We start from the raw sequence: 20,968 nt of genomic DNA, 5'->3' as shown, positions 1-20,968 counted from the left end.
TTTAGATGTAAGAATATCAATTTTATATGGTGGAAAAGGGTTGGTGAAGACGGATATAGACATTTTACATCTTCTTGAGAATTAAGGGTGTAAAAAGTGTTCAAATAAGTAAGTATACAGACTTCGAAAATGTGACGAACACAAAAGTTAAAAATACTTTAATTTCAAAATAAATTCAAGATAGAAGTGATGATGATGATATAGTTTATGACAGCCTAATTTTTACCCAGACTGAAATTTGGTTTATAGCCTAAAATTTTAGGGATCCCCAGGGAATTATCCTGTTGTGCGGTGAACAGCCTCGTACGCTGTAGGTACTGCGAGATGAGAAATATATTTTTCAGAAATAGATCGTCAGTTCATAGATCTAATGGATTTAAATCTTCAAATGATCTCTGTAACCTTAAACGTACCAAACACGGCACTAATTCCCTACAACTCATTAACACATTCGCACATTTGAAGAACAAATGTGCTTGCGAGTTCAAAGACACGTATGTAGCACTATTTGCCGATTCGTGAACGTCAGTTGTATCGTAATTAAACTACGCCAAAGCTGCACTGTTGTAGTATGTTAGCGTTTCGGCATTGGTAAGGACCGATTCGGCTTTTGATGGGTGATTGATCGCTTGAGTTCCAAGCTTTAAAGCGCTGTAAAGCAATAAGCGGAGCTTTGTTTCGAATTCGTTGGTTGAGTATTTGTTTGTAAATTCTTGGTTTGAAAAGGGTCTGTTGTATCTTACTAGGTTAAAGGTTAAAAGTTAGACAGGCGTTCAACACCTATTTAAAAAAATATCCATACATATTTTCCTTAAATACGTGACGAACGCCTGTTTTTTATTTTGTTGTAAAACCAGTTTAAATACTTACTACGGGCAAAGTGACAAATGGTTTAGCTACGCAGATCCTAAATGACTGCGACAATGAAGTTGATTTTGTCTTTATTTATAACACAAAATAATTTTGAAATAACCCACTATAAAACAGCCGTTGTTTAAACAACATTAAGGGAATAATATTCTATACACTATCAAGAGTAAGTAAACAATACTGTAAGTAAACAATTTGAAAACCTAACAAATGTGGTCATAAGGCTCATCTCGACATCCAAAACCTTTTAAAGTCGGGACTTTAGTAAAGCCAAAATGCGTCATTTTGGACCTCATAAGGTTCTAGTTATGTCAGCTTATCCATGATGAATGAAACTCTTTATTTTATTTTTTAGATTTTCTATTGTCATTTTTATATGTAACTAGCTTCCGCCAGCGGCTTCGCCCGCGTGGTGTGTCGATAAAAAGTAGCCTATGTGTTAATCCGGGGTATCACCTATCTACGTACCAAATTTCAATCAAATCGGTCCAGCCGTTTTTGCGTGATTGAATAACAAACATACATCCATACATTCTCACAAACTTTCACATTTATAATATATGTAGGATGTAGGATGTAGGAATGTAGGAATGTAGGATGTAGGATTATGTCTATACCTATTTGAAGTAATGGCGGATAGAATATTTAAATAATTGTATAACCTCATTCTGTAAGACCCACTTCCACATGAAAAGCCTATACATATAGTGTTCCTCGATAAATAAGATACATAGTACATTACCCATCACTTAGGCTACAGAACCTAAACTAAAAAATATATTTTTAAAATGCATCATTATTGACAAACAATTGCCCCAACATTAAAGTCAATATACTATGAATTTACACGGGGACACACAAGGAGCGACTTTTAACTTGTGTTCATGGCCAAGTCAATAATATTGGAATGTGAACAAAACTATTGATATAGTCACAAAATATTAATTTATTATTACAAATAAAGTTGAACAGGACTTGGCTTCTATGCGATCTCAAAACTTTTTACGGTGGAAGAATTGCGTAGAGGCTTGGCTTTTTTTTACATTTAATGTTTTTGGTGGGATGAATTTATTTTTTGTAGGTAAAAATAAACTAAAAACTTTTCGAAATCGTCGAATTTTCGAATCGAATAGCTTTTAGAATCAAAGGGGTTTATTTCAGAGATAGATGACACTATCACATGAAATTATTATTATTTTTTTAAAGTACTACTTATACTAAGCTATGTCACGAAACCATAGTGCGATTTAGACCAGGACAACGCCATCTATCGAGCGAGCATGGAGTATTTATCGCACTGCATTTATATGAAAGATTTAATGATTATTCATTTCATTTAACTTAGCATTTTTATTCATATGTATTTAATTCATATTTGATACATAATAACCATATACCACACTATGTAACAATAAAACAAATAGTAACAACAATAAATAACAAAGTTATCAATGCATTCAAGATTCATACACAATGTTCTTGAAAAACCGCAAATATAAATTTGTTTCCTATTTTTTATTAAGTTTTAAGGTTTTTATAATTTTCCCTTTATATGTAGCTAATAAACTATCTTGGTGCCAAATTTGAAGGTTCTATGTTTGCTAGAAGTACCTTAGATTTTTGATGATCGGTCAGTGAGTGAGTGACAAAATGGTGTAACTTTGATCGCTCATTACTCGTAAACTATTTATTCAAATGTCTTGTAATTTTGAGACTGAGCTTGTTCTAATACATACTCTTGGTCATCGAAAACCTAAACTCCTAGCTTTGTCCACATGGAAGATACAGGGGGGTGAAATAGCCGCGAAACGCTTCGAGAAAAGATGGTACGGCCGTGCCCGCTTTGCTCGAGTCTTGGCGAGGGCACTGCCGTGCCCTCAGATTTACAGAAAACCCAAAAATTTTATTCTTGAATTTTAATAAAACTCCATTAAATGTTCAGTTGTTTTAATATCATATTACATACAAAAAGAGTCTATCACTTCTTCTTCTTAGTGTAAACGCACCTCAAATCTCCGCCATGTTAATTCCATTTGGGCGGGAAATGAGGAACGCATCGCTCACTGAGATGCATTCACTTAATTAAGGGCAGGCCTGCTGTGCTCTGTAATTGCTCTGGCACCAATGTGAACTGGCGAGGAGACACTGTTTGTTTTCCAAAACATTGTTGATATATTTGTCAAGGGTAAGGTATGTGAAGTGGTATGGCTGATGGTTCTTTTTAAATGTAATAAAAAAGAAGGAAAGAAAATATGTACGTTCGATTGTGTGAAAATAATGTATAAATAACAATAAACTTATGAAGGAAAAATATGTAGTGGGAAAATAATATGTATATAATTTTTAATTGTTGTTGCTAAAGTATTGATTGTAATCAGGGCAATTACTTGAGAAACGGAAGCAAGTATTTAGGCCATTACTATATTTTACAGGTAAACAAAATGAATGTATCAAAACTGTTCGTTATGGGTATTCAAAATTCTTGTTCACACGCTACAAAACCCTTACTCTGTTACAAGTAAAATAATTCTAATCTAAAACTTTTTCGCCAAAATAAATTCCAAAGTATCAATTTGTATGTAAAATCAAATAATGTTGCCACAATACTGACAAGATCTTCAAACGATAAGACGGCGTCAAACTTTCTTAAGACTTGCTTTCAAACCATCAAATATACATTATTAATTAATATTAAAACATTCGCCGACACCCGCTTATTGTGTTGTTATCTTAGAGCGTTTTACGAAACGGACCCGCCATTAGCACAAATCTTTAACGGTCGATGAGGCCGATGATCCCAAGATGCTATAAATCTGTTGTTTCGCTTACTGGATATAGGAATTTGAAATTACTTGAATTCGGTTAATGTCAAACTTTAGGTATTAAACAAAACAACGTAGAACGGGAACGACCGTTAGTACTCGAAAGGGTCTGCCAATTTATGCGCAAGGGAAAAGGCACGGCAAAAATCAGTGATAGCTAAGTACATGCTTTTTCGATTACATTTTTATACACGCACACGACAAAATTGACAAACACAAGCATAAACTGACAAACACGTTAATACACACACACATATGTATATGGCTTCGTCAGAAGACAAAGCGCTGCAACGGCATCTCCGGATACTTAAATGATCTAAGTTTGTAACCCCGTCTCGCTATTTATTCAATTAAAATTGCGTCGAAATTAATTTTATCGTGTCACTTTGAGATTTTGAGATATTATTTACGTTGGCCGTGTAATCTGAGTTAAATATTTTAATATCATCCATATTTCTATCGACTGCTTAAAAGCGTGATATTTTTGATTCTGGTGTTTCACTCTGTCGCCTGTACAATATTATGCAAATCTACATAATGATAGATTTTTATATTTTCAAAAATATTTTTCTCATTGGACACGTTCGAATGTGGGCTCTGACTACCTATATGCATCTTACACAGTCGTTAAGGGTAGTCAGAAACCAGTTAGTCTGACAACCAGTCTTACAAGGGGGTATAAGATTTCCCAAGATGCTAGATTGAAGAGATCGGGTAGGCATTCGCTCCATGTAGAACACTGGTAGTTAGCGGCATCGGGTTAGACTGAAAGCCAACTACGAGATACTTTTGTGTGTTGGCTATTTTAGACAGAAATATGTAGATAATTTCACTGGGCAAAGCTTTATGCTCAATAGTAAAATGGACATAAAAATGATGATGATGAATATCTAAATAACAATAGTTTGGTCTAACTATGATATCTAAATACTAAGAATTTTAGGCCATTTGTCAATCCATTCATTTATTATTCAAATCTACCATTAACTTTAAAGTTTTAAATCAAATTAGGCTAGCTTCTTCAAGTCTTAAAAGTTATTGATTTGAGCTTAGAATTTGAACTGTTTTCATTTGATGACAAGATTTTACATGACAATATCTATCATGATTGATAGAGTAATTGCTTCAAAATAAGTTTTATCTCTTGTAAACGAGATCTTTAACATAAAAAAACTATTTGATATTAGATAAAAATCAAATTATTAATTGTGCTCTCGATATTAATGCATTTATCATTCTTAATACTTTTGAATAACCAACATGCGTAGGTGTTCTAATAGATACTGAAATAGGAACTGCGAACTTTCTTAATTTTCTTTAATTTCTGTATAGAAAGTTATATACTGCATAGGTATATTACTACAAAACACATATAACAAACATTTGCAGACACATCCCCGCGTCACGTCAGCGGCAATTAATTCGCAATTCTGTGCAGATTGCGTGAACGCCGCGCACACGCCGCGTGAACGCAGCGTTAACGTCGAAGATATGTGACGTGTGTACCGATAGATTCAGCCTCGACACGGCTGGTCGGCTATGAATGATTGATACAAGGCCTTTGTGAGTTAAGGCCTAGTGAGATGTCAGTTGTTTCGTGTATAACTACAATGATTGGATTTCAGTGTTTGCTTAGTAATTGTTCCACTGGCATAGCAGTCTCAAGAGATGGTGAGGTCCTTTTTCTGGCCATACCTTACCATAGATTAGCTAAGAAACTATGGAGCATAAGGAGACCGTGAGTCAAACAATCACGTATTCGGCGAACGGCTTTTTGGTATTATGTCATGTGTGTGGTCTTATTAATTTGAATCTTAAACTAATTAGTCGGCTCTCATATAGGACCTTTAATTTGGATCTTTTATTGGAAGTTTAATAGTACATGTACCTACATTCATTATTTTCCATCAAACAAAAGAACGAAATACATACGGAAAAGTGTCCCTTCCCCCAAAATAATGTCAACAAGTGTGGGTGCACTTTAAGATCCTAATTTATTCAGGGGACCCTTGTGTTGAACCAGTTTTACGATTTCCGTATTGTGATTTGATTTGCACCTAAAATAGGGTCATTTTAAAGTTTCATAGTAAAGGGATACCCCTGAAAGTTTAAACTTGGAGTTCAGGTCACCTATTTTCTTGTTTATTTTCGCTACTGGGCTGAAGTAAAAGTAGAGTAGAATCAGGTGAAATGTTAGTTGGTTTCTGTTTGGACTTGTTTATTTTGATTCAGGTATTGTTATCGCTTCTAAGTAAAGGGTTTTTCCATGCTATTTGAAACTTATAGTTTTCATCATCATTTGCCTAGCTTGTACCCAACTACGTTGGGGTCGGCTTTCAGTCTAACCGGACGCAGCTATCTGGCCTCTTCAAACCACCTACCCGGGCAACCCAATACCCCTTGGTAAGACTAGTTGTTAGACTTACTGGCTTCTGACTACCCGTAACGACTGCCAAGGACATTCAATGAGTGTCCGTCAGTTGTCACATATCGATAAAAGTTGTCGCAACCACTCGAGTCTACTCACACAATCATTTACGTAGTGACAAAATGTCGAGCCAGCGAACGTGTTCACGATTGCGGGTTTTTTCAAAAATACCGATTCTGCACGTACTCGTTTGATGATGCCATTCGCTCGGTTTTCGAACGCATTCGCCATATATCAGGGATCGATACATGTGATCGAGATGGGAACATTCGATTCACATTCGGTTGAATGCTCACTGGTGCTACAAATCGCTTTGCGTGCTGACCTCAAAATATTAATCTTGTATGTATGCTTTGGCTGTTGGTAACTTTGAAGTTTTATTGGTTGGGATTACACTTTTTCATAAAAGTTCTTCGGTGTTTCAATTAAATTAAACAACAATTAAGTCTAAAATCGCGAATCCGCCTTGAAAAGGTGTGGTGATTAACGCTCATTCCTTCTCTGTATGAGAAAATGCCTGTGTCCTGACTCCTGCAGTGGGACAATAAATGTTTTTTTCTCGTAAATTAAGTAGGTACTTATATATAACAAACTGCGTACTTTAGCATTACGATGACTGTATTTAATATTAATTGAATAATATTATTGTATACCTGTATTGTTACCAGTTATAATATAATCTGATTCAATTTGATGTGGTATTCTATAATAATTATGTTTCCAATACTATGTTATTGTTATTAAGTAGATTGGCAATTATATCGATAGATATTGTTCTCTGAAATCTCTAGTATAAATTGTGGAATGTGATTAAATACACATACTAAGTAATAATTGAATTTTGATGACATGAATTTCATATGAGGGACGTAACGAACGTAGTTACTTGAAGTGAAAGATAATGTTGATATGTTATTTATAAAAACGTAACGTACTGTAAATGTTCTGAAAATTGATACTATATTACTTGCTTATTAAAAAAAAAGTATTAAATTTTGTGCATAATAACATTAGAATTGAAATATTTTAGGAAATTGTTTAAAAATAATTTACTTCTCTTGTTACCTTTAAAATTGTCACCACTGTTTGCATTCACCTTCAAATTCGGTTATAACATCATATTTTGTAATATCTATCATTTTTTGAATCCTAGAAATTTTAATAGAACACTAGCTGTTGCCCGCAACTTCGTCTGCGTGGGCAATATAGAATCGTCAAAATACTACTTATCCCGTAGGTGCATTCTTTCACGTGACAGTATAATTAGGATTAGCACTTAGCAGTCGCTTAGATTCAATGATCAAGGTTGTGTTGTGGATGTGACCATTTATCTAAACAAAAGAAGTAAAGTTTGTGACGTTGTGAATATCTCTGGATCTAGTCAGCCAATTTGGAAAATTATTACGTATAGTGCGTAAGTAATTTTCACAGGAAACAGCTATAATCTATGTCTATATGCTTTGAGTCTGACAAAGCTGTCATTTGTATATTTTCTGCAGCTGCTGTGACTAATCAGAAGCCAGAAAGTCTGTCAGTCTTACCATGGATAATGTCTTGTAATGTGACTGGATTGAAGAGATCAGATAGGTAGTCGCTCCAAGCAAAATATTGGTACTCGAACAGATTCGGCGACTGGAAGCCAACACCAACATAGTTGGGGAATAGCTGGATGGATGATGAAATGAGTCATCATCATCAGCAGGCGCATAGGGTAGGATAGTTTCACTTACTCACTATGGTAAGGCTGACCCCACATTAGGCGTGCGCGATCCTCGGGCGTGTGAGTAGCGCGGGCGTCGCGAGCGCGCTGCGTGAACATCGCGTTTTGCTGCCCTGCGGCATGTGTGAAGAGTGCAAGCGACGCGCTCGAGGCGAGCACGCGGCGCTCGAGTTGCGTTCTTACCCCTTCGCCCGCTATCCCCGCCGCCCGCTAAACGCCTTAGCAGTTAAACGTCAAGGAGAGCGGCGCGTGCGCGCCGCGAGCGCGCTACAAATGCCGCAGGGCAGTAAAACGCGACGCTCACGCAACGCGCTCGCGACGCACGCGCGGCGCCCGCGCTACTCACACGCCCGAGGATCGCGCACGCCTAATGTGGTGGCCTAAGCCGGGACTCCACCGAAATGTTTGAATTATAGTTCGGCCATTCAGAGAATGCGTTCCTGACACGTCGCGATTGAACTGACGACGTAATAACATTCATTGATTATTGATATAATAATGTTGTTTTAATGCTCCTCAATTGTTAAAACGATAAACAACCAGCAAAAATATTTTTATCGTAACTGCAACGCCATTGCAAAGTTACGTCGTCAGTTCAATCGCGACGTGTCAGGAACGCATTCTCTGAATGGCCGAACTATAGTTCACGAATAGGCAAAATGTACGTATCTGAGAGAGTCCACTTCATGTGTTCGTACTTGAAACCTGCAGTTTTGCCAAGATTTTCAAAATGTACGCTCGCAATTTGTCATTTCTTGGTGGAGCCAGCAAATCAAAAGAAACATAAGTGTTGTATACTGTGCGTCACTACCGCACACTGGGAAAATTTCGCTCTTGCGGAGGACGTTTATATACCATATTTTGTGTCACACGTAAACAGGACGACAGTAAGTATCCACCGAAACACTTTCAAAGATCTGATGAACGAACAAATCAGACCTGACTTGGTCACCTGGGGCCAATCAGAGCTCTATGAAGCGATAATACGCTTTGGCTCCTACTGTTGTTGTGGTTTCTGAAAATTTATTCACCTCATTCAACGATGAATGTAATTCTGATGGTACTATTAAGAACACTTGCTTAGCGCAGAAGCTGACGTTGGCAGGTCAACTCTTTTGACTTCTCGAATAGGATACCATTGGTTTTTGTGCAATGCACACCTGCAATGCATTCTGGATTAGGGTAGGATATAGGTGGATAGGATTTGCAACAGAGAACAATTTTGTCTTTGTAATTGAATGATATCAAACGTAGTTTTATATAAAAGGTTTTTTTTTTAGACTTGGCTCGGGTCTAACTGAGACTGTTCGTAATCGTGAACAGTGTATTAATTGCGATCGGAAGTTGAAAGTAAGCATGTCTCTGGTATGCGACGCGTATTTTGTACGTTTTGGCGATTATCACACTAAACTATGTTTATGAAAAAATTCTGATATGAACTCCATCTGTAACTTTAAATTATAATTAATTGTTCCACTAAAGTCATCATTTTTGACATAATGTTCAAAAAATAATTTAGATGGCACCGTTTTAAATTTGGCTGAGATCTATTAATTTTCCTTTCATCAAGGTAATAATTATAGTTGGATTTTGATGTGGCACGGCAAACTGACAAACACTATTGAAATGTCTATCGAAAAATTACACTACGTGTTAAAATATGGTGAATTACGGAAAATACACAACTCCATCTATTGAAATAATAGTATATAAAGAATATAAATGGTAATTCATTGTTATTTACCACCTCGCTTCTTGATGTATTTTATTTACCACAGATGGAGCTACTTTAACCTGTACTGTTTTGTCAAACAGATTGCGTGTCGTAATATTTTACATCTTGAATTCACTAAATTAATCATATCTTTTGATAGAGTGAACCGATTTCGATGAAACAAAGCCTAAGTAATACCCCAAGTTACGTAGAACTTTTGTATATAAGCATTGTCTGCATTAAATTCGTAGATTTTACGTGAATCCCGAACAAACAATCACTTTCTACAGATTTATTATATGTATAGATTTAATAAATTATCATTGAAATATCAAAGAGATTATATTACCATATAAAAACCATTAAACGTAAATACACGATGCATTATTGTTAATTATTGGCTACAAAACGGAGCGCATCTGGCTTTCAGCTTGCATCGAATCTAAATAGTCATTACTCAATATTAATGAATATCCAACGTGAATATATTATTCAGGATTTATGGGAATGTTTTGTTGTAATAGTTCTTCTTATCAAAATATTTATTGAAAGTGATTAGGGGACATTTTGAGAGCTGGTTCCAAACTTAGAAGTTATTATTTTGGCGACTAAGTTACATTTGATAACAGTCTTATGATATCTGCCACTCTCTACTTTTTGACCGACTTCAAAAAGGAGGTTCTCAGTTTTACCCGTATGTACGTGCACGGTTATATCACGTTTAGCTGAGCCGATATTGATGCAGTTTTCTGCATAGTACCTATTTATCAGACTTAAGAGAAGATTTTTAACGAAAATACTATACCTAGATTTTACCTATATGTTCCACAATACATGATCTATATCATTAGGTAAGCCACCCTTCGCCTTTATATTTATTGCTATTGATTTCACTTGTAACTCAAAGAATACCAACATTTTATTCACACTTAAGGCTCTTTTCTCCAAAACCAGCTAGAACTGTAATTTCCAGACCTTTCGCTAGACAGTCTAATTTTAATCTATCTCGACCCCCAGGCTAAATTTGGAACATCATCTGATCATTTGCTTGAGCGAGTATAATCGCTTTCCAAAACTAGCGTGCTAACGAGACGGTTAATAATTTGGTGGGAATTTTATATGGTGTATTTATGGCATTGGCGGATCAAAAATAGAGTTTTATTTTAAAAGAAATAAGAATATCTGAAGTGGGATCATTCTCCTTTTGAGAAATCAGCTAAAAAGCTCTACGTCTATGATTTACTCAACAAGTTATTTATGTGATTATCCTGTTTTTTTAAATAAACAGTTATGTATTTTTCATGGTATTTTAAAGATTACTATACCTACAATACAAGTTTTTTTACGCTATAAGGAGAAATGAACACAGGGTCACCTGATAAGCAATCATCGCGGTCCATTGTAGATATTACAACAATGTACAAGTAATGATTATAAAACTGACTTAAAATTATGATTCTAATATTGATTCGAATGTTTAATATGACTGAAGTATACTACAAAGACCTCTTAATTAATTACTTATAAACACTACGCATATTCCAAGCTACCAAAATGTAGGACAATTAGGTAATGTAAACGGTACCATAAGACAAATTGCCACAGTAAATTTTGAGTCTGTTTCAGGCCCGAAGTCCAAACAATTTACTTGATAATTTACAATGGTTACTGAAGCTTGTATATCTATTGTCCAGCTTATTACTCTTCTGTATCAACACTGAGTAATTCTCTTGTTGTTACTAGTACTTATATCTTAAGTGATTTACTTCGTTGTATGCGTGTAGTAACCTCTTGAATAGCTAATCAGATTTTGAAGTTATTTCATTTGTTGTAAACTGTACATTCCTAATTAGGGTCTAAGCTCTTCATTATACTATAGCTACTGCCTCATTCGTTGATTCGAAGCTGATAGTTGATATGTTTGATAATTTCAATCTCATCAGTCCTTTTTCATTTGATAGCAGTAACCTCTTACTATTGTCAACCACTCTTTCCTGTTTAGCCAAAGTGTTCTAGATATGCAAACTCAAATACAAAATCATTTATTTCAACTAGAAAACTTTTTTGAACGCCAACAGCTACCATTCTTTCTATTGTATAAAATGAGCAATACATGTACCTATCAACTACATAATACAATCATCATCACGCTTGCTCAGAGCGAACTGAGCAGTTCAATCTTTAATCTGTTACTTGAGAGGCTTTAAGAATTAGACCAATAGTATTATACTTTCAAATAACAAGCCACTGTAGTACAGCAGATGATTCAAAAATAAATACTACACACATAAACAAAACTATTGGCTTCGAGGGAATCAAAACTCTTGAGATAGGTAGCCAAGCGCTTAACCACTCTCTAATCGGCTCTTCACCATAGCAATATTATTATATACTGATTGTCTTGATGGTGCTGCGTTCAGATGACGTGTTAACTGGTGCTACTGTCTAGTTACTGGAACGGATGAGTCATCTACGCCTGATCATCATCAGCTGACTTTGAGTGTCCCTCAGTTGGCAGAGGGTCTTCTAAAATCTACTTTTGCAATCATTTGATCATTTGTCCGGATAAAATACATACTGGTAGAACTATTTTAGTCAGATATTTATTGCAAAATCTCTTTAAATAATAAGCTCTTTATATGAAACAACTTAACAACTCAACGTCACCTGTTGCCCAAATAGAAACTTGACTTCAAATCGAACACACGATTTAGTTTTCATTCCCCTTATGTAACAGCCCAACTTACCCAATAGCTTTCCACTAGTTCTCTACTACAAGTACTAAATCAATTCAAACACAGCACAAATCTACTGCAAACATATCACGAAATATTTGCGTGTACTGAATTTAATTTCACGCAATTTTCGACCTTGTGTCTGTAGCTTAAGGTATATATTTGTACAAACTAATTGATCTGCATGTATTCAAGCGTGTGTTCCATTAGACACAATTAATTTGTAGATGAAGGGGTGGAGTATGTAATCAGCTCATCAGTTTGAGAATGTCATGACCCTTATTACCGAAGCTTAGAGTTCAAAATTGTACTTAAAATATTTTAGGTACGATGTGAGATGCGAGAAATTCATCCCAAATTGACTGATTTGTGTTTATATTTATGCATGTGTATGTGTATTTTAATAATCCGGCGTCTATTTTAGTTAATTAATGAAGGAGTTTGCGGATTTAATCATAAACATTTCATGTATATTTTCGGCTCGTTTCATAAAATTTTATTGGTGTATTAAGTTCATCAATTACTTAACGAGTTACTTTACTTTAATACTTGTCTGAAAATTTATTTTTCGGACGCTAAATCTCTTGAATGAACTTCCTAAAAGGTCCAAGTTTTACAGTTTTTTGTTAGCCCTAGTATTAAGACCGTAATAAAGGGAAATACAACCTCTTTTCCTTCTTTTAAGCGTAAAATCAGGCATTTTATGTTCTAGATTCGTTTACAAAGTATCTAGTACTAAAAGTTTAAACATGATCCTCTGAAACAAACTTGAAAAGAACTTCAGTTCTTTGAAAAATATTAAGAACTCTTATCTCAGCTTCACCGACAGCATACCATGTATTTATGTCGCTTATGCGTTGAAAGAGTAGCTTACATTTTCTACGGTTAAATAAACTGTATTTAAATATTAGTTTTTAAATGCATTTTTGGTGTGTAACTTAGTAAATGATTACTAACTGAAGAACTCATATTTAAATACAGTTTGTTTAGTTAATCACAGTATTCTAAGACACCACACGATTTTAAAGAATATTTTTTTGATAACCCATTTACTAAGAACGTCAATATTAAGGCGACGAATTGGTCAACAATAATTCTATAACCGGCATGCGCATCTAGGGCGCCAAAAGGGGTCGGAGCGTCTGAGCGGGGCGAGGATAACAATACGCGCGCTAGCTTATAACTAAAAGTCGTAAGCGACAAAATGGTTTTGTAATTTTATTATTTTGAAATGATAATTTGATAAAAATTCCTTCTACAATTTTAAAGAGTATGTATATACTCAACTACTAAAAAAGTTAAGAGGCTTAAATCGGTCCCGTTTGCCCATAATATGTGAATCTCTTTTTAAAAAGAGGTATGTTTGATATATTTTTCTGTTATAAAAGTTACCTAATCATGTTTTGACGTCTAACAAAATAAGGTTTATATCATGAACTTTCAGGTAACCAAGTTGTATTTTGATCCGTTTTGTATTTACTGAGAAAAATTGAGATCCTTGGCGCAAAAATTCCAATTCGTCCTCTTAAGTTACTTTTTATTCGGTTGCGCGAAATAGTTTACATAGGACGTAGGCAAAACCGCAGATCTACGCTAGAAGTAGAATAAGCCTTAATAAAGTTCCAATTTAGCTAAATAACAATATATTAATGTTACATTTCTTCTCACGTAACGTTCATATTTCCCAATACTTTTCTAAACATTAATAAGTATCGCAACAAATCACAGCTTTTCCCAAACAATTAAGTATACCTTAACCCTCAACTAACTTAAGCCATTATTCACATAAATGTACTAACAATACTGCGTATATTGTGTGGGTAATTGTTTTTCCTCATTTCTCTAACATATACCCATGCATGGAGAACAAAATTACTAGTGGAGGTGCCATCATGCCTAGGGCTGCGGGATTGTTCGAAAGAGTTACCGCGGCCCTGGTACATAAAAGGCCTACGAAGCAACATGATGGGTTTTAGTCAGTAAGAGTCTGACACTCCCTCACCGCTATATAAATATATGTATCTATACTAATATTATAAAGCTGAAGAGTTTGTTTGTTTGTTTGAACGCGCTAATCTCAGGAACTACGGATCCGATTTGAAAAATTCTTTCGGTGTTAGATAGCCCATTTATCGAGGAAGGCTATAGGCTACTTTTTATCCCGGTACGGGAAGTAGTTCCCACGGGATGCGGGTGAAACCGCTGGCAGAAGCTAGTGTATTATATAGATCGTAAGTGGTCCATTTCATTTGAAAGGTACTACACTTAGATTCAAGAGTGCAAGATAAGAAAATGATTATATCCTCGTAGTTTTGCCAAATATTTTGAGTGGCTACATACTCACGTATGACGTGTTTTCGAATCTTGGCGCCATTTAATGGTTTTTGTATGATCTATTAAAGATAGATAGATAGATAGAATATTCTTTATTGTACACTAATAACAAACAAACAGAAGGACATAACAAACAAGTAGTAGACGAGTACAATAGGCGGTCTTATCACTAAATGTGATCTCTTCCAGACAACCTTTGGATGGAGTCGATCTGTAAAGAAATACATTACGGGTAGTATACTTAGCGTACAAAAAATATTATTTTATTATTTATATCAAAGAAATCAAATAAACAATACATACACATATATAAAGAAAGTAATACAAAACAAAAATAGAAATACATAAGAAGGAGAAGCAGCATTACAGAGCTAGGTAATGATTCTTCACCATACTCTTGAAGACAGCAAGAGACTGTGCGCGCCTGATAGTCACCGGCAGTGCATTCCACAGACGAGTTGCCTGAACAACAAACGATTTGTCATAAAAAGACGTGGAATGCACCGGCATCTTCAGTTTTAAGTTCTCTGATGACCTTAGAGACCGTGAGTGGGTGTCACATACGAACTCAAAGCGTTCTTTAAGATAAGAAGGTGTTGTAGGGTGGAAGAGAATACAATAGAGCAAAGAAAGTATATGAGCATTCCGACGAAGTCGTATAGGAAGCCACTTGAGTTTAGTGCGAAATTCTGAAACATGATCATACTTGCGCAAACCAAATATGAATCTTATGCAAACATTTTGAAGTCGCTCAAGTTTATCTAGTTGGTCCACTCTGAGGTCAAGATAGCTGGCATCGGCATAGTCAAGGATAGGAAGTAAGAGAGATTGTGCAAGCGCAATTTTCGTGGCAGTGGGTAGAAAGTTCCGCAGCCGTCTCAGTGATCCTGCAGAAGCAAATAACCGCCTACTGGTTTCCTGCATCTGTGAATCCCAAGACATACTGCAGTCCATGTATATCCCCAAGTTCTTAACCTTCTTACTGAAGGGTATTTGGACGCCATCAAAAATGACTTGCGGGAGACGAAACCAGTCAATTCTTGACACCATCCGTGAACTACCGATAACAATGAGCTGGGTTTTTAATGGATTTACGCTTAGTCCATAACTCCTACTCCACTGAGCTATTTCATTAAGATCTTTATTTACTGTCTCAATAGCTTCTGTTAATTGATCTAGTGGAGCCTGTGAATAAATCTGAAGATCATCTGCATAAAGGTGATAGGAAGAAAGTAGTTTATAAGAAATTGAATTAATGAATATAGCGAAGAGTAATGGGGACAGCACGCCACCCTGCGGCACACCAGCAGTCGTTTCACACCATGAAGAATATTTATCTTCAATACGAATACGTTGCCGGCGCCCGTACAGGTAACTATGAAACCAATCAATGACCGTTGGAGATATGTTAAGAGAGCGAAGAATGGCAAGCAAAATATCAAAGTCAACGGTATTAAACGCATTGCTGAAATCCAGCAGTGCAAGAACCGTTAACTTTCCACCTTCCATGCCCAGTCTGATGTCATCCGTAATATTTACCAAGGCTGTTACAGTACTATGACCAGGACGGAAACCGGATTGAAAAGGATTGAGAAGTCTATTCTTGGATAGGAATGAGCTTAGCTGGTTATGAATGAGACGTTCTAGGACTTTGGAAAGGAATGGTAATATGGAAATAGGGCGATATTCGGAGAAGGATGTGGGATTACATTTCTTTGGGAGAGGAATAATTTGGGCCTCTTTCCAAGCTTCTGGAAAGACACCGCTGTAAATGGAAAAGTTTAGGATGTGACATATGACAGGGAGGATTTCATCAAGGATTGGGAGGATCATTTTACGGCTGACACAGTCACTTCCGACTGCATCGGAGGTTATGGATGTAATGCTCTTCTTAACATCACAAGCAGCAAATTGATTAAAGACGAAAGATGAATAATCAGGGGATGGAATGTTAGAAAGATGGTTTAAAGTATTTAACTTTGTTGTTATGTCAAAGTTAGACGACGATGAGAAATGTTGATTTAATAAGTTGATGTTAATATCTTGAGAAATATTTTCACTACGAGACTTTCCAATCCCCATTGATCTAAGAAATCGCCAGACTTTGGCTGGATCTTCGTTCTCAACCGACGTATGAAAGTGTTGGCGCTGTGCATTCCTACACACCTTGTTGCAGTGATTTCGTATGTTGACGTATTTTTCCCAGTTTGTAGTGTTAGTGCGAGCCTTGTACCTAGACTTAGCTGCTGCCTTTTTAGCCATTATCAACTTTAAATCTTTAGTAAGCCATGGCGATGGCAGATGCCTAACTCTAACAGTTCGAATGGGAGCGTGGACGTCGTAAAGCGCAATTAAATGTTGCGAAAACAATTCAACTTTTTCATCCACAGACTCCGAAGTAAAAAGTGTTCCCCAGTCAATGTTAGCAGCATCCTCACGGAGATTCTCAAGATCCATGCCACCAAAATTACGCTGCAGAAGGACTCTTGACTTTGCCTTCGGAGGACGAATTTTATAAGAAAGGAAGATGAGATCATGATAAGAGAAGGCATCAGCCGAACACTGACCATGTTTGGCAACGTGGTCAGGAGAAGAAACGAAAATAAGGTCAAGAAGTGAAGGAGTAGAATGTGGAAAGTGGTGTGTTGCATTCAAAGGAAGTATAGATAAATTACTAGAACCTATGACGGCTTGAAGAGAAGCAGATCGGGAATCATTTTTGAGCAGACAGGTGTTGAAATCACCCATAATAATGATGTGACTGTAAGACGTTGCAAAATCTTCCAAGATTCGTTCAAGGGAGGAAAAAAAGTTGATGCGTAGCGAGGGACAGTAATATACACCAAGTAAGATTTTAGTGTGACTCATTGTGAGCTCTAGGAATAGGTGCTCACCAGCGTTTGATGGAGGTGGTTGTGCCGATATATCAATAATGGAGAACGAGATATATGACCGCAGATATATGGCAACACCACCACCACCACCACTTGTGCGGTCGTTTCTTATAAGCTGGAAGCCTGGAAGAGTGTAAACAGTGGACGGAAGACAAGGTTTGAGCCACGACTCTGAGACAAGAATCGCATGAACGTTCTTACAGTCAAAACTTGCCAGCATATCAGGAAAATGAGCCGGAATACTCTGTGCGTTTATGTGAACAACATTAAAATTTCTAGGAACATCAGAGAACTGCGCATCTATTGTGTCCGCAAGTGAAGGTAAGCTTGTGAAACTGTCATCATTACTGCTTGCTGAGTAAAAGGTTTCAGATTCAGAACTCTCACTATCGTATCGCGAAGAAGACATAAGATTATAAGTAAATACTGTGTAATGTGTATAATATGTTAAACAAATTATAAAACAATTATATAAAAAAATAAATATTACGTATCATCATCCTCCGAGCCTTTTTCCCAATCATGTTGGGGTCGGCTTCCAGTCTAACCGGATTCAGCTGAGTACCAGTGCTTTACAAGAAGCGACTGCCTATCTGACCTCCTCAACCCAGTTACCCGGGCAACTCGATACCCCTTGGTTAGACTGGTGTCAGACTTACTGGCTTCTGACTACCCGTAACGACTGCCAAGGATGTTCAATGATAGCCGGGACCTACAGTTTAACGTGCCATCCGAAACACAGCCAATGGTGTCTAAGATATACTTAGAAAGTACATACAGACTTAGAAAAGTTGCATTGGTACTTGCCTGACCTGGGATCGAACCCGCGCCCTCATACTTGAGAGATTGGTCCTTTACCCACTATAGTTCGGCCATTCAGAGAATGCGTTCCTGACACGTCGCGATTGAACTGACTGAATTATAACATTCATTGATTATTGATATAATAATGTTGTTTTAATGCTCCTCAATTGTTAAAACGGTAAACAACCAGCAAAAATATTTTTATCGTAACTGCAACGCCATTGCAAAGTTACGTCGTCAGTTCAATCGCGACGTGTCAGGAACGCATTCTCTGAATGGCCGAACTATAGGCCACCACGACTTTTTATAAATAAATATGACTTTATGACTTTATGACTTTTTATAAATATTACGTATATATATATAAAAAAAGAAGAATACAAAATCTCATCCACCCGCCGGTCGTGCAAGATTAACTAGAAACAAGAAATAAAAACAATCTTTAGATTTGTGTGGTCCGGGCAATAAGTTGCAGAAGGCGTAGCGAGAATATCAGTAAATTTTGATGACGAGAATGTCAGCGCATCAATGACATGACAGCTGTCATTACGACAAGTGTCAATCAAAATGTTTTTAGAACAGACACCCACATAATTAAAATCTATAATGAATCGTCGAAATTGACATCGACACGGATTGCCATATACAAAAATAGAATAGAATAGAAAATCTATAATGAAAGACAAATAATAGTGCAACAAGATTAAAACGAAAAGAAAAAGAAGTACATTTAAAAGAAAGTGGGTACTTACAACAAGAAAAGAACTGAAGAAAAAACTAACTAGTATTACTCGGACTTAACACATTATCAGGGGGTGAAAAACACTTCACTTTTTAATAGCAGCAGCACGCTTGGGCCTGCTGGTGATGATGGGCTTCTGCGGAGCGTTGGTAGATGCCGCTTCAGGGGACTTGGTGCCACCACGGGACAGTATAGAGCTCAGTTCCGTAGACGATGTGACGCGATGCCGTGAGCCATTGGGTGCCAATACATAAATACACCCATCCCTCGTCCAGCACTTCGTCACCCCAAACCTCTTCCGTGCAGCCATAAACAGGTCATGTCGAGGTTTGGTCAAGAACTCTGAGACAGTGATGCCGGTGCCTTTTAGTTTTGTTTTCTCAAACCAAATATTGTTTCGGACAGCAACATCCCGAAGCTTAAATAGGATAGGCCTTGGTTTTGTAGTGGATGAAGACCTTCCCATTCTGTGGCATCGCTTAATGTCATCTTCAGCAAAACTATGGATCCTAAAGCGGTCCTTGACAACTCCAACAATTACCTTTGCGGTGTCTTCATCCTTCTCCTCGGGGACACCATGCAGCAACAAAATTCCTCTTCGTCCGCGCATCTCCATTGAGTCCACAGTCCTGGCAAGAAGCTCAACTTGCTGCTGTAGACTGTTGAGCGCCTGAGCTATGAACTCCTTGAAGACGGTGAACTCTGCAGCCAAGTTTGAGGTATTTGATGGATCTGCTGGAGCCTTCTGAAGCCGCACCTCAAACTCCGTCATCCTCTTGTGGAACATGTCCATCAAACCACTCACGGTGTTGTTGATTGGATCCATTTGTGTTGTAAAGATGTGTAATGACAGTTGAAGAATAGAAAAATAGTGAAGTGATATTGAAATAGAAGACTTTTGTAGGAGAAACACTTTACCAGCAGGTAGACTTAATCAGGCTAATGTAATATACATTAATTTAGAGGCTACTTTTAATAATATAATTTAAATTTAAAATTATTTATAGAGCAGTTTTATTTTTGTGTTGACCTTGCAACTACCCGCGAATTTCTCTATTAAAGGTTGAGATGATCTGAAATGGCAGTTAGTTTTGATTTTAGCAGATTTGGATTCATAGAAAGAAGACATTTAGGTAGTATATGTCTGAATATCTTGGTCATCCAATATGGATATGGGTTACGCACCGTTCTAGATGTATATTATTTAAATTAAAATGCTTATCTGTCAAGATATAGCGGTACTCATTCTTTGAAAATTGGTCAAGGTTTGAAAATGATAAGGCCATCACGTCTCTCATTCCTATAATCATCATTACGGTAAATAAATAAATGATAATTATACAATATAAGTTATTCTAATTCTTTATTACATCACGGCATTTGCTGTAAATTGCGTGACGTCTGCAGCGGACACGGCATCTTAACGTCTTAATCAATACGAGGTTTATTGAGTTGTCAATAGGTACAATCTACTGCAATAGTGTTCAACCATCTCTATTTATTGACCTTTTGATTTTACTCGTACCTTCGTGTACCTACCTACTTCTAGAATTAAAACTTGAATTTTGAATTAAAAGCGGTATGTAGGTAAAACAAATATGTCAAGTATCAAAAACCTCTGCTTCTCCGAAGATGGCTACTAGGCATCATCATCTCATTCAAAAAGGGTTGAGCGCTAATCACCACGATTGCTGAAAGTGGGTACGTGATTTTAGGCTGGGTTCACAATAACAAAAATCTAAAACTGTCTATAACAAAAAAAAAAACCGTAAAATTACTTTCCGTCGTCCTAGAAGTCGATGTCTCGAGATTTTTGCTATTTATTTTTCAACGAGGTATTCTTGGCGATTGTACCTTGTTGCTCCGCAATCCACAGTTGATCCCCACCGTTGTGATTGTAATTGT

At 36.6% G+C, this 20,968-nt stretch overlaps 1 protein-coding gene across 1 annotated transcript; it reads right to left on the bottom strand.

Moving 5' to 3' along the window:
- Positions 1–18,990: 18,990 nt before the first annotated feature.
- Positions 18,991–19,952, bottom strand: LOC124646327. Its single transcript, XM_047186451.1, has one exon. The coding sequence runs from the start codon at positions 19,887–19,889 to the stop codon at positions 19,149–19,151; it is 741 nt and encodes a 246-aa protein (XP_047042407.1). The 5' UTR covers positions 19,890–19,952; the 3' UTR covers positions 18,991–19,148.
- Positions 19,953–20,968: the final 1,016 nt, after the last annotated feature.

This window comes from Helicoverpa zea, chromosome 3, assembly GCF_022581195.2.
Source record: "Helicoverpa zea isolate HzStark_Cry1AcR chromosome 3, ilHelZeax1.1, whole genome shotgun sequence".
Taxonomy (NCBI): Eukaryota; Metazoa; Arthropoda; class Insecta; order Lepidoptera; family Noctuidae; genus Helicoverpa; species Helicoverpa zea.
Note: the sequence above shows the minus strand (reverse complement) of the source record. Positions and strands in the feature narration are given on the sequence as shown.